At 35.8% G+C, this 12,764-nt stretch overlaps 1 protein-coding gene across 2 annotated transcripts in view; it reads left to right on the top strand.

Annotated features, from left to right (window-relative positions):
• The window catches only part of LOC106065335 (contactin-like), a 57,646-nt gene that overhangs the window by 31,210 nt on the left and 13,672 nt on the right, over positions 1-12,764 (top strand). For both annotated transcript variants that reach the window (XM_056005007.1, XM_056005008.1), the window contains 12 exons: positions 639-759; positions 2,098-2,244; positions 3,942-4,082; positions 5,401-5,567; positions 6,279-6,405; positions 7,663-7,818; positions 8,744-8,887; positions 9,868-9,962; positions 10,115-10,207; positions 10,704-10,848; positions 10,933-11,054; positions 12,153-12,336. In XM_056005007.1, coding sequence (XP_055860982.1) covers positions 639-759; positions 2,098-2,244; positions 3,942-4,082; positions 5,401-5,567; positions 6,279-6,405; positions 7,663-7,818; positions 8,744-8,887; positions 9,868-9,962; positions 10,115-10,207; positions 10,704-10,848; positions 10,933-11,054; positions 12,153-12,336 — 1,642 coding nt within the window. The remainder of the gene's footprint in view (positions 1-638; positions 760-2,097; positions 2,245-3,941; positions 4,083-5,400; positions 5,568-6,278; positions 6,406-7,662; positions 7,819-8,743; positions 8,888-9,867; positions 9,963-10,114; positions 10,208-10,703; positions 10,849-10,932; positions 11,055-12,152; positions 12,337-12,764) is intronic.

The following is a 12,764-nucleotide window of genomic DNA, read 5'->3' as shown; positions in this document are numbered from 1 at the left end:
TTTTTTAGTTTTTTTTAGTTCCCTTAAATAATTGTAAACGCTATTTCTCCCTCACGCATTCTCCAATTAAGTGGATACTTTAAACAATTATTTATTTTACTTAACAAAACATGAATCAGTAAAAGAAAATACTCAATTAGTCAATTAATTATTTTGATATCGAATAAGGGAAATAACTACATTATTAGTAGATATACTTTTAAGGACGGAGTTCTTGCCCTTTAGATAAGCTTTTTCTTTTTTTAATTTTTATATTTTGCTTGTTAATAATTAGTGTTAATCACAATAATCTGTCATAATAACCGGTAGGAGTTTACTCAAAACCAAGAATAAGAGGTGTTTGTTTTTTTCACGCTGGCGAAGACTAACAAAAATGTACACTAGTAATAAAATCGTTTTTAAAAAATCTAATTCACTAAAATAACACACATAACTTTTCAGTCTCACGTTCTGGAATCGTCTACCCTAAGACCAAGTGACGACAATGCCACCTATGTTGCATCATTCACAACCAATCGCTAACCTCTCCCACCGTCACCATAGAAACACACACACACACACACACTCCATAACAATGTGCTATGTACTTTTGATTACCTGTGAAACTGAAATAACTTATTTTCCTGTCCTGTATCTAGGTGAAAGCTAACGTGCTCAAGATTGCCCAAGCCCAGCCGTTGGTTCATCAAGGCATGTACCAGTGTTCCGCTTCCAATATCCACGGGACTGTATTCACGTCTGCTCAACTTCGAGTCTTAGGTCAGTTAGACTTACTTCCCTTTTATTTTAAATTGCGGGTTAGGATTATTATAGGAGACTTTCTCCGTTCTGCTTTTATTCCTGTTTACTAATTATTATTGAAACTTGTGAAAGTCTTGCATATGGTGGAATATTTCTTTAGTTTTTATTTTTCACATACTAATAATCGAAATTCTATTCTTCGCTTACATGTAAATTTATTTTCGCAGTGTTTCACATACTTTTGGAGTAACTAGGCACACAAAGAATTTATTATCTTTTCTCGGTAACGGAAAGAAACATAATATTGTATATTCTGACAAATTTGGGTTAGGGATCAAGATCAACCATTCAATGATTCTGGCTCGAGTTTGTCTGAATAGTTCCTTAGTACTTCAAAACAAGCGATCATTATTTTACTCGAGAGCAAGAGGCTGGGCTTACTCCAGCTCTCAGAGGGCACCAGGAAGGGTCTTTTCAGAGCACCCCGAGAGCAAGAGGCTGGGCTTACTCCAGCTCTCAGAGGGCACCAGGAAGGGTCTTTTCAGAGCACCCCGAGAGCAAGAGGCTGGGCTTACTCCAGCTCTCAGAGGGCACCAGGAAGGGTCTTTTCAGAGCACCCCGAGAGCAAGAGGCTGGGCTTACTCCAGCTCTCAGAGGGCACCAGGAAGGATACTTTCAGAGCACCCCGAGAGCATGAGGCTGGCTTATTCCAGCTACCAAAGGACACCAGGAAAAGTTCGGCGGGCACTGTCTTGGTCCTTCGACCTGTAAGGTGACATACATGCACTGCACACACACACACACACAAATACAGGGTCTCTTTCCAGAGCTTTTGCAAGAGAAGACTTGAACCTCTAAAGGCGTCAATCAAATAAAGTTTGATAATGATGATGTCATTTTACTTCCGTTTTTTTTAATAATTATGTGTGCGATGCAGGCGTTTTTATTATTATGTTACAACAAAGTATAAGTACAGAAACAGACTTGACCCCACACCACATGGTATAATTCAGTTTACTAAATGATGTGTGATATTGAGACTACCGTCACAGTAACTATGTCTGTTATTTTGTTATGTTATTTTATTTTATTCATCTTTCTGTATATTTTCTTTTCTTTATATGCGTGAGAATAAATAAAATAATAAGGTTAAATTTAGAATATGGTTTTGTTATTGTTGTTATTTCATTTTAATAAATAGGAAATTATGCAGCATGGGCATTAATCGTAGTATTCTGTTAAACTATTTTAAATTAGCTGAGTGTTCCGTTAAAGAAAAAGTTTGGGAAAATGAATTATAGAGATGTTTCCATGGTGTGACTTCATAGATCATGTTAATTCTTTTTTTCAATTCAGCCTTCAAGCCATCTTTTAGGCGAAGACCTTTAAATCCGACTCAACTAGGAACTGAAGGAGGCTCTCTGACTTTTATTTGTCAACCAGAGGCTGCCCCAGCCCCAACTATTACTTGGAAGAAAGATAATGTCCCTTTGACTGCTACTGGTTAGTTTTGATGCAATAGTTAAATCTAATGTTAAGTTACATTATATTCGTTGGACCTGAAGGAATCTCTTTTAGCACTTATGGCCCAATACTAAGACCATCATTTATAGAAGGCCTTAACACAGACATGCAACGTCACAATCTCTCGGTAGTTTAGACCAATAGCTCGTTGTCATGTTGCACAGACCTTTGGCAACGAGCTATTGGTCTAGACTGCCCACGGGATGTGGCATTATTATAGACTGGTCTCGTTCAATACGGAATAACGGTTCAACTTTACCCAAGTCATTTTATAAGTCAAATTTCTGTAGTCTATTTAACGGTATGTTTTAAAGTCAACGGTAGAATAATAATAACCAGTAGTTAGAGAAGGAACAAAATATAAGATTAAATGTTTTAATCATTCATGTGTTGCTAAATATAGACAAATGATATTCTATTGTCAGGATTTCTTAGTTTTGTTCATATTTTTTTTTACTACTGGATAATAAAAAAATATAATATAATAATGTGGGGGAGTCAATTGAACACATAATGGCAGGATATTCAGCCCTAGCAGAATCAGCCTACCTAGGTCGCCATAACCAAGTTGGCTTTGACACACAATTTGATCGGTAAGGATACTCCTCCTTATTATAAATACTCACCACAAGAGGTTCTCGAGTCTACTGATCATTAGCTGTAATGGGATAGGCCTATCTTGACAGACAAAACGGTAGATTTTAATCGCACTGATCTGCTGCTCATCGATAAAAAAAAAGAAAAAGCCACCACCATTATTGATATCGCCGTACCACTGTCTCATAATTTAAGAAAAACGACGAAGATATGGAAACCTTGGCTTAAAGATTTAGCGTTTATAGAAGTTATCTAAAACAACAAAACACCCCATTGTTATATCAACCGAGGGGATAATAACAACCGACCTCACAGATACCTTCAAGGCTCTTGGCATTTGTGGGAACCTTTCGTTGCCTGGCAGAGGGCGGTACTGCTGCAGACCTGCCACATCACCAGAAAATTAATAAGTGGAAACTGATAATGAAACTACAATGAATTTTGTTTCTCTTTAACAAAACTCAACCCTGGCAGCGCCAGAGAAAGAATAATCGTTCAGGTCTAGCATAATAATAATAACCATAAGGGTATGTTATATACTGCGGGCCTTAAGTTTGGGTATTACTGATCTAGTGGATTCGATGTAGACCTAAGTCAAACATGGCTGATGTTTCCTTATCATTTTTTTTTAATTTTGCCACAAAAATGAAAGTAGAGTGTGAAAATGGATTTACCCGTTCAGCCACATCTAATATAAAATACTGTGAAAACGGATTTACCCGATTTGTTAAAAAGTTTCGTCCTTTAATTGAGATATAGTTAAGTATTTTGTTTAATTTTTAGCGCGTTCCGGTTGTGGATGGTGTATTAAACATACACTACGGTCTCAGCCAAGATCTAAGGAACATTTATGTCACGTTTTAACAATATTAATCACACGATTATGATTTCTATCTTATCTTATATGATACGATACGATATGATATGATACTATGTGCGATATACATAGCCCACATACATTCGCCTTACTTTCTGCTTTATACATTCGATTAGCTAATCATTATTAGTACATTCAAAAATGATTATATTTAAAAATATTATTAAACGAATCGAAGGTAATTGTTCCTAATTGTCTTCAGATCCTGACGGAAGAATTGTACAGTTGCCCAACGGGAACTTGTTTATGAAAGACCTGCAACGAAGTGATAGTGGAACCTACGAGTGTACAGCGACTAATAGTCTTGGCTCTGACAGCAGCCGTGGTGTCCTGACAGTATCGTGTAAGTTTTAATTGGTTGTGGCCTGATTGCTTTAATTCAATCTAACTTATTCATGTTTGCTTTGATTGGTTCTGACAGAAGTTGTATTTTAATTATATACAGAGGTCTGAATGATTAAAATAATCTAATTCATAGAAATATGTGAGCTGTGCAAATAAAAATTAAAAAATGAACTTTTAAGAAATAATTTCTAAATCCGTGTTTCAAAAGATTTTCTTTTTTACACTAAACTTTTATTTTATAATATCGCAATATTTTTTTTAATTAACTGATCATTAATATAATATTTATTATAAGTAGGCATGTTTTGTTGTTTTTGTAATGTGAAAGATAAAAAGTAACTTATTGTGTAAATGGTATTTGTAATTTTGTCTTCTCTATGGCCGTATATGTGTTTTTACAAAGCCTGTATCAACTCTGTCTCCAGTGACTTGGCAGAATTTAAGTCATTGGTTAATATGCATGACTAAATGCATGACGCGTAGGACGTAATTATCTTCTTTTTTGAAGTAACGTCTGTATTATATAAGATAAGAAGGTGTCTTGTATCTCGTTTGTCTGTCTGGTAAAAAGTATGTTTTTTCTTCTACACCCATGCTCGGATCAAGTTGAAAGTATTAATTGGAGTAGGCAGGACATGAATAAAAAAAAGAGTAACCAATTAGTCAATTAATTACTGGTTATTAATTATTTTGTTTGACAGCAATAAGGGAAATTAATCCTTCAATCGTCTGTTAAATATGTTGGATTATGTCCCCTTAAATAAGTGTACAGTTTATTTCTCCTCTAACCATTCTCGGTCAAGTTAAAACTTTCAACATTTTTTTTTACCTAACAAATCAAGAATCAATTACAAAATTAACCAATTAGTCAATTAATTATTTGTTTATTTATTTGATATGAAGAAAGGAAATAGCTTCTACATTTTTCAGTGATATAGTTCGGGGTTCTTCCCTTTAGATAAGCTTTGTTATTTTGATTGTTTATTTGTTTTATAAGTTTCAAATGTTCCTATAGGAATGAATATTATTTCAACCTAGCCCAAACCTTACGCAGGATGGCAGGGGTTAATATTTGTGACCGTCATGACGACAGTTCGAAGAGAAACCACAAGACCTGGCAACCATTGGTTTAAGTTTACTTTTGATAAGAAAACATTTTCCATGACGTTAGATAGGACTCCATATTTTGTCTTCAATTTATTTCTTAAATTATATAGGATTTGGTCTTTTGGTTTGCAATGATATTTTTGCATTCATATACAATAAGAAAATGATGATATTAACTCTAAACTCTAAACTCTGACTTTGTCCCGAAGCTAAGACTGTTATGACAGTGAAACCCTCCAACACTCAAGTCCAAGTCAACGCCACTGCCTTCCTGCGATGTCAGGCCTCCTATGACGAGGCTCAGAAAGACATGGTCTACGTCTGGGATCTCAACGGTCGACCTATCAACTACGCGATAGAGCCACATTACGTCTTGGTAGGTACGCCATAGAGCCATGTCACATGACGGTGGAGCCACATTATGTGATGGTAGGCCCATCTTAAGGCCACGTTGTTATTTGAATAGTCACATTAAGAGATGATAGTTGTATAACAGAGATTAATCAAGAGATGGTAAGTGCCCCATAGTCACATCACGTGATGGTAGAAAATTGTGTGATGGCAGGTTCACCATAAGATCAAGCGATGGTAGAGGACTTGGTGGCTGAGTGGTATAGGTCTTGGGTTCTTATCCTGGTCATGAGATTTTAATTTTTTTTATATAATGTCTATTTTTCAAATGGAAACATACATTAAATGCTTTTTGTCCAATTTATTGGATGAGCACGTTTCGTCATCCAGTAGGCCACGAAACACGCCCGTTAACCCTAACCCAAACCCAATAATTGCTGAAATTTCTTAAAGGGATACTTTGTTTTAGTTACGTGACATGTTCCTAACCCTATTGAGTCAGATTACGAGATGATACAGACAAATTATGTGATACCAAAAGGCCACAAATATTTGATTTTAGTGCTACATTTAGTGATGGTGTGTTCGTTTTAGTGCCAGATTAGTAGACTTAAATTCTAGGATCTGTTTATCTTGTTTGGTTGTAGAGAAAAATGATTAAAATAGAAAAAAAAATATATAGATTACATAAGGATAATACGATGTAATACAATGCTGTTTTAATGTATATCTCTAGGGAACCCAAACCTCTCTAACGGGGCTGTACATAACCAATGCACAAGTCTACCACACAGGAACTTACGGCTGTTCAGCTGTGACGTCTGATGATAGTGTCAGGCATACAGCTTACCTGCAGGTGTTTGGTAGGTCGAAACATTGAAGTATTACCCAGTAAATGCTTGGTGGACTGTTTCCATGGTGACAGCGGTATTAGAGGTGGGGACGGAGAGTCTTTGTCAGAAATGTGTTGAGACTGAGACTACTAGACCAGAGAATCTCGTCTCATAATTGTTTCAATTCAATATCCATGCAAGCCTTAATTGTAATCATACAATATGTGAAAAAAAAAAAAATTTTAAATTATTGGATTTGACAGTATAGACTTATTACCAAAAGAATAGATTTAGTTACTGTTCATAGGTAGAGCCTACAAAGTCATAGTCTATAAATAGTCTCCTACAATTGGTGGGGAATTAATCTATTTGCACATCAAAAATGTACATAAGTGTTTTGATCAAGCAATGAAAACTTTTTCAGAAAAACACAACTTGTGTATAATTTGATCTATCATTAGCTAAACTGTGCAAATGAAGTAGCTTAGTAATGTAAGAAACAAATTAAAGTTAAATAGGAAATCTATGTGTGTGTCTATTGAAGTAAAATGGCAATTCCCTATGTGTATATTAAAGTTCAAATGCACATTATGGATGTATATGTGAGAGTAAAAATGAACATTACATGTGATATTTTAAATACAAAATGAACATTATAAATATGTATTTGAATTGCAGTAAAAATTGACATTACCTGTGTGATTCTAAAAGTAAAATAGACATTACCTGTGTAATTCTAAAAGTCAAATAGACATTACCTGTGTAATTCTAAAAGTCAAATAGACATTACCTGTGTGATTCTAAAAGTCAAATAGACATTACCTGTGTAATTCTAAAAGTCAAATAGACATTACCTGTGTGATTCTAAAAGTCAAATAGACATTACCTTTGTGATTCTAAAAGTAAAATTGACATTACCTGTGTGATTCTAAAAGTCAAATAGACATTACCTGTGTGATTCTAAAAGTCAAATAGACATTACCTGTGTAATTCTAAAAGTCAAATAGACATTACCTGTGTGATTCTAAAAGTCAAATAGACATTACCTTTGTGATTCTAAAAGTAAAATTGACATTACCTGTGTGATTCTAAAAGTAAAATTGACATTTGCTGTGTTATTCTAAAAGTCAAATAGACATTACCTGTGTTATTCTAAAAGTAAAATAGACATTACCTGTGTTATTCTAAAAGTAAAATAGACATTACCTGTGTGATTATTGAAATGAAAAAGACATTCTCCCTTTGCATATTTACGTAAGATGGACATTCTCTGTAATTGTACATTAGGTCCCCCGGGAGAGTGTGGCGGTGTCATTGCCAAGATCACAGACCGTGACGCCACCATCAAGTGGGCACTGGGCCCCACCAACATGGCGGAGATCACCAAGTTTCGAATTGAGTTCAACACCAACTTTAATGAAACCTGGAGGATGCTCAAAGATGGTAACTAAACGGGTCACGTGACAAATCCTAGTCTGCTAAACAATCTAGCCATTTCTCATGTTTTAGTCTCAATGTCACTCCAAAAGACTTAACAGTGCACTTCGAGGACCTATCTTTTTTTTTGTTGCTTTCTTGTGGACACGGCCGTTGTGACCGTATGGTAAAGCGCTTGGGTTTTGAGCCGAGGTCGTGGGTTCGTATCTCGAATCTGGGTACCTGACATTAGTTTGAGAAAATTAAAGTGGTTGCCACGTGGCACAGATGACATTTATATCATCTGCCCTATAGATCGCAAGGTCTAAAAGGGGTACTTTTTCTGGGGACTTACCCTAACCGTAAGAGTGATAGTTTTCTTTTTTTTTAAATTAGGGACAGTGACAGGTTTCTATTGTTGTCCATTTTAATTAATTTTAATATATGCATTTCATTAACTCTTTCTCACCTAAATTATTTACTACATTCTGTTGGAATCAAACGTTGGTATCGTCAGTTAGGAGAGAAAGAGTTAACATCAAAGTTTAAGAGTGTCCTGCATATGTTATTTTTGTGTTGTGTTACATCATGTTAACAGTACACAGTAAATTATTACTTGGCTTCCGAGTTATTTCATTGCTGTTGTTCTTTTAAAGATACATGTCGCAACCATAATTAGAACATAAATCTATATACCTAAGTTAAGCTAATGTTTGTTTCGTATTTTAGCATGAATAGCATACAGTGCAATCTTTTTATGGAGATTTGGGGCGATGGGTATCAGGCATTTGTTCACTTTTGTAATTAGGCGCCCAGGAAACACAACTCTGTTTATGCAACTCGACACAAATCCGACAGTTCTCGTTTTTGGTCCAGTTTTATATTTCAACGATTTCACATTTTGGATCTCTGTTTTAATGTTTATTTAATATGGTGTCCCCCCCCCCCCCAGACATTGCCTATGTCGATGCCGTTGACCACAACAGAGAGGGGAGATGTATTTATGATGTGCCTGGACTCAAGCCAGGCTCGTCCTACAGATTTAGAATCATCGCCTACAACAGATATGGAGCCGGGCCTCCGTCCTTGCCTTCATGTGAGTACACGCCTTGGTTAGGCTAATTACTTTTCAGTATTATCACGTGCTGATCATGGTGTATGAAAACGAGGCTGCTCCTTACCAAGCTTTGTAATGCACAAAGTCGAAACAAAAACATAAATGATGTAGTGTCAATTAATGAGTGATGTCCCTTTTGTGCCCTTGCTTATGACATTTTGCTATTCCGAACAATATTGATGTTAATAATAATTACAATATTGATGAGTGATAAGCGCGAAGCTACATGAATAGCTTAGTAATCTGCGGGCGTATTCAAATACTACTTCTATTATGTAGTAATAGGTAAACTCTTTTTTTTTTTTTGGTTAATCAGACGAAAAAGGTTATCCAAGGTTGTATAATGGACCTCATGCACCAATCGTAAACAAACAACATTTAGCCATGTGATTATATTGATAAAACAATGAAAATTACGTGTCACATGACAGCCTTTATGGATAGCGTAATTTGTATAGAAGATATAGAGAACCAAGTGACAAAATGTTGTTTGTTTACGATTGGTGAATGAGGTCCATTGTCTTGGGATCCGACATGTGTCGGGATTATAAGGACTCTTTTCTCAAAAATAACCGGCAATAAAAACATTTACACAAATAGAGCTGACACAAAATAAACAGTTCTTTGCGTGACTACACACAGACGTCTTGATCCTTTCCAGTTTTCCCAGTGTCATTTATGAATAGAATTCATTTTTTAGCAGTTCTCTGGTTCGAATATTAACGGCTGATGTCGCATGGTTTAAAAGATTCGTTGATGTTGTATAAATAATGGCATTCTTAATTGTATGCCTTAACCATTCAGACACGTGTTGTAGTTTAGCTTCTAAGCACTAGGTCAGCACTTTGAAGGTTAAAAGTAGCAGATGTTTGCGTTGTAAATTTAATGTAAATAATTCTCCTTCAATAGAAAACAAAATTACTTGAGACAACAAAAAAATTGGCGTTCATTTTTTTCAGCTCTTTACAAAGTTCCGGACGCCGCCCCAGTTGCTATGGTGACAGGAATCAGAGAAGGTTGGGGTCCAGTTGGAATTCTGGCCTTGGAATGGGATGTAAGTTAGTGTCAACTGAAAACTTAAACTAAGGTGCTAACTAACAAAAAAAAATTACTTTGTTTAAAAAAAAATGTGTAGGTATCTACTCGTATGTTAGACGGGTCCGATGACTAGTTTGTATGTAATGAAACACTTCACACCTTTTCTAGCTCCTGGCACCCGAAGATCTGACGGGCAACGATGTTGGGTATAAAATTTACTACAGGAAAAAATCGACATCGCTGGATGCCAAATGGAATCTTGTAAGTTGGTAATAAATATTAGTATTGCTGGTTACCATGTAATAATTTTAACACTAAAATTGTACTAATAACTATAATAGGGCTCTAATGAATGTATCTATATATAGTTGTGTCAATTTTTTGAAGGCTGTTTATGTCTGAAGAAAACAAGAATTTCGCTTTTGTTAATAAAGATCTAGATAACAACCTAATGTTCTATGTTCCTTAATAAACTTACGTTTCTTAATTATAGTTATTATCATTGTTAATATTCACTTTTGCTCTCGTGTCATTTTAGCACTTTTTAATGTGTTCCTTTAGAAGTATTTACTTTCATTCTCATTTTTGATTGAAATATTTAATTTTCCTTTTTCTCCATTCTTAGAACTTCCCTGTACAATGGTGAGACCTACAAGATATTTTTTATCTGTTTAAACCATCTAACCGTCACTATAACCATCTGATCGTCACTATAACCATCTAACCGTCACTTTAACCATATGTTATTTTATTCTAGGGAGAAGTGTTTGAAGAAAACAAGTATGCAGCTACTGTCGGAGCGGACAACTATTATTTAGAGTACGAGGTCAAGATAGCAGGCTTTAACAGCATCGGTCATGGTCCTAACTCTTCAGTGGTCATCATCATGTCCCAGGCTGACAGTGAGTGCTTCAAAGAAATAGTCCATACCGATAGAAGTGTTTCACAAGCGCAATGTTCATTTCTTTGACTTTGATTCATTCCAGTGCCACTCGGTGCGGCTACACAAGTATATGTTGAGTCGTACAATGCTACGGCCCTGGTAGTACGCTGGACCCCTATCCCACTGTTGAGAGAGTACATCAGAGGACGAGTCGTTGGTTATGGGGTAAGGTTTTATGCAGCTTGATGTTCTTTTTTAGATCTTTCCTGCAGAGGCTGCCTTAGCAGTACGCAAGCATTGATGATTGTCAGTACGCAGTGTGGCAGGCCCAATCCTATTGGTTATTATAGTAATTGGATGGCTTGAGTAATATTGGGTAACTAGTCTTTAGTCGTTCGGGCTTCTTTTGGTTTTAGTTTCTTAAATACTGACAGTTGTGATAACGTAATTATTTATAATGTTCATTCTTTGTTTTGAACTTACCGATACGGAAATGCTAATCATTAACTAAATTGGAACCGTTTTCCAAGGACGTTCACTCTTCATGCTGTCTGATCCATACAACATCACCCCACTTTTTTTTTTTATATTATAGCTGTGAGTATTGTGTCCCCTATTATGTGTTATAATTTCTTGGGTTATGTTCTAAATAGATAATGTCTTTCGTAGTTATTCTATTTGGTAAGTGGATCTCTGCATAAAATCTGATAACTAAACCAAAATTGTTTTGCTTAAAGCACATCTTTGCAAAGCTTATATTAACGCACTCTATTTGTCTGTCTATCTGGTAAGAGGTTTGTACATGTTATTTCTCCGATACCCAATCTCGGATCAAGCTGAAATTTCGCACAATTATTTCTTTTAAATGCCAACACAAGAATCAATGAAAAAAAAATGTAACCAATTACTTCATTAACTATTGGTATTAATTATTTAGTTTGGTATATTAAACAATGGAAAGAAATCGTACTTGACAGATGTGGTAATATAAGTAGAATTAGTCCCCTTGAGGACTCTTTAAACCCTTTGCTAAAATTTTTTTATGCATTTAAAAAACGATCATGTAAACATTCACCAAGATACCCCTTTCTTCCCTCTCTCTTTCCCAACTGGTCCAGACAAGATCATAGAGCATTGAGAAAGCTAAAAGCTAAACAAAAAAAAATTGGTAAAAATATTTCTAATCGCACAGCTGTATTACGTGAAAGCAATTCCAGATATAAATACAGATGAACTGATCCAAACTAATTGATTCCATTACACGAAATATAAACCCTTTTTTTTTACGTTTTTCTTGTTTTGCCTTACTTCCCCTTGCAACAGATCAACTACTGGAGGCCTGGCGAGGGCATGGACTCATCCAATATGTACTGCTATGACGACTGCGGTTCTGAGATCCTCGTTGGGCTGGAGCCAGATTCCTACTACTGGGTCAACGTGCAGGTTTTCACCACAGCGGGGATGGGAACCCTCAGTGAAGACGCCTATGGCAAAACCTTTGGGTCTCGTAAGTGATTTGTACTAACAGAAAGTTCGTGTGTCTCTTGAAGTGGGATTGAATTCTTAGCTCCCTTTTCATGACTATTACGATTCCCCGTATTATCTCGCAAACTCTTCATTGGTGCAAGTTAGGTTGACAAGGTTCTCGAAAACGGCTCTATTGATTTTCCTACAAATTTCACAGTCTTTGGGTAAAACAATTACAAGCTAATTGGTGACACTGGGAAGTGGCTGTTTTTTACCGTTCTCATTTTTCAAAATATAATGCTCTTAAATTAAATTCGGCTCACTTCTTATTATTTTGAACACACGTCAGTGGGAATTTCCGCATGTATTTAGAAAACAGTTGCGTAATGAAATAGATGCTCAAGAACATTTTGCGCACCGTCTAATGTATAAATCATTAGCTGAACTGCCAGAATTCATTTTGACAAC

The sequence above is a fragment of the Biomphalaria glabrata genome, chromosome 11 (genome assembly GCF_947242115.1).
Source record: "Biomphalaria glabrata chromosome 11, xgBioGlab47.1, whole genome shotgun sequence".
Classification (NCBI taxonomy): Eukaryota; Metazoa; Mollusca; class Gastropoda; family Planorbidae; genus Biomphalaria; species Biomphalaria glabrata.
The sequence above is the reverse complement of the archived record's forward strand: the minus strand, read 5'-3'. Positions and strand labels throughout refer to the sequence as shown.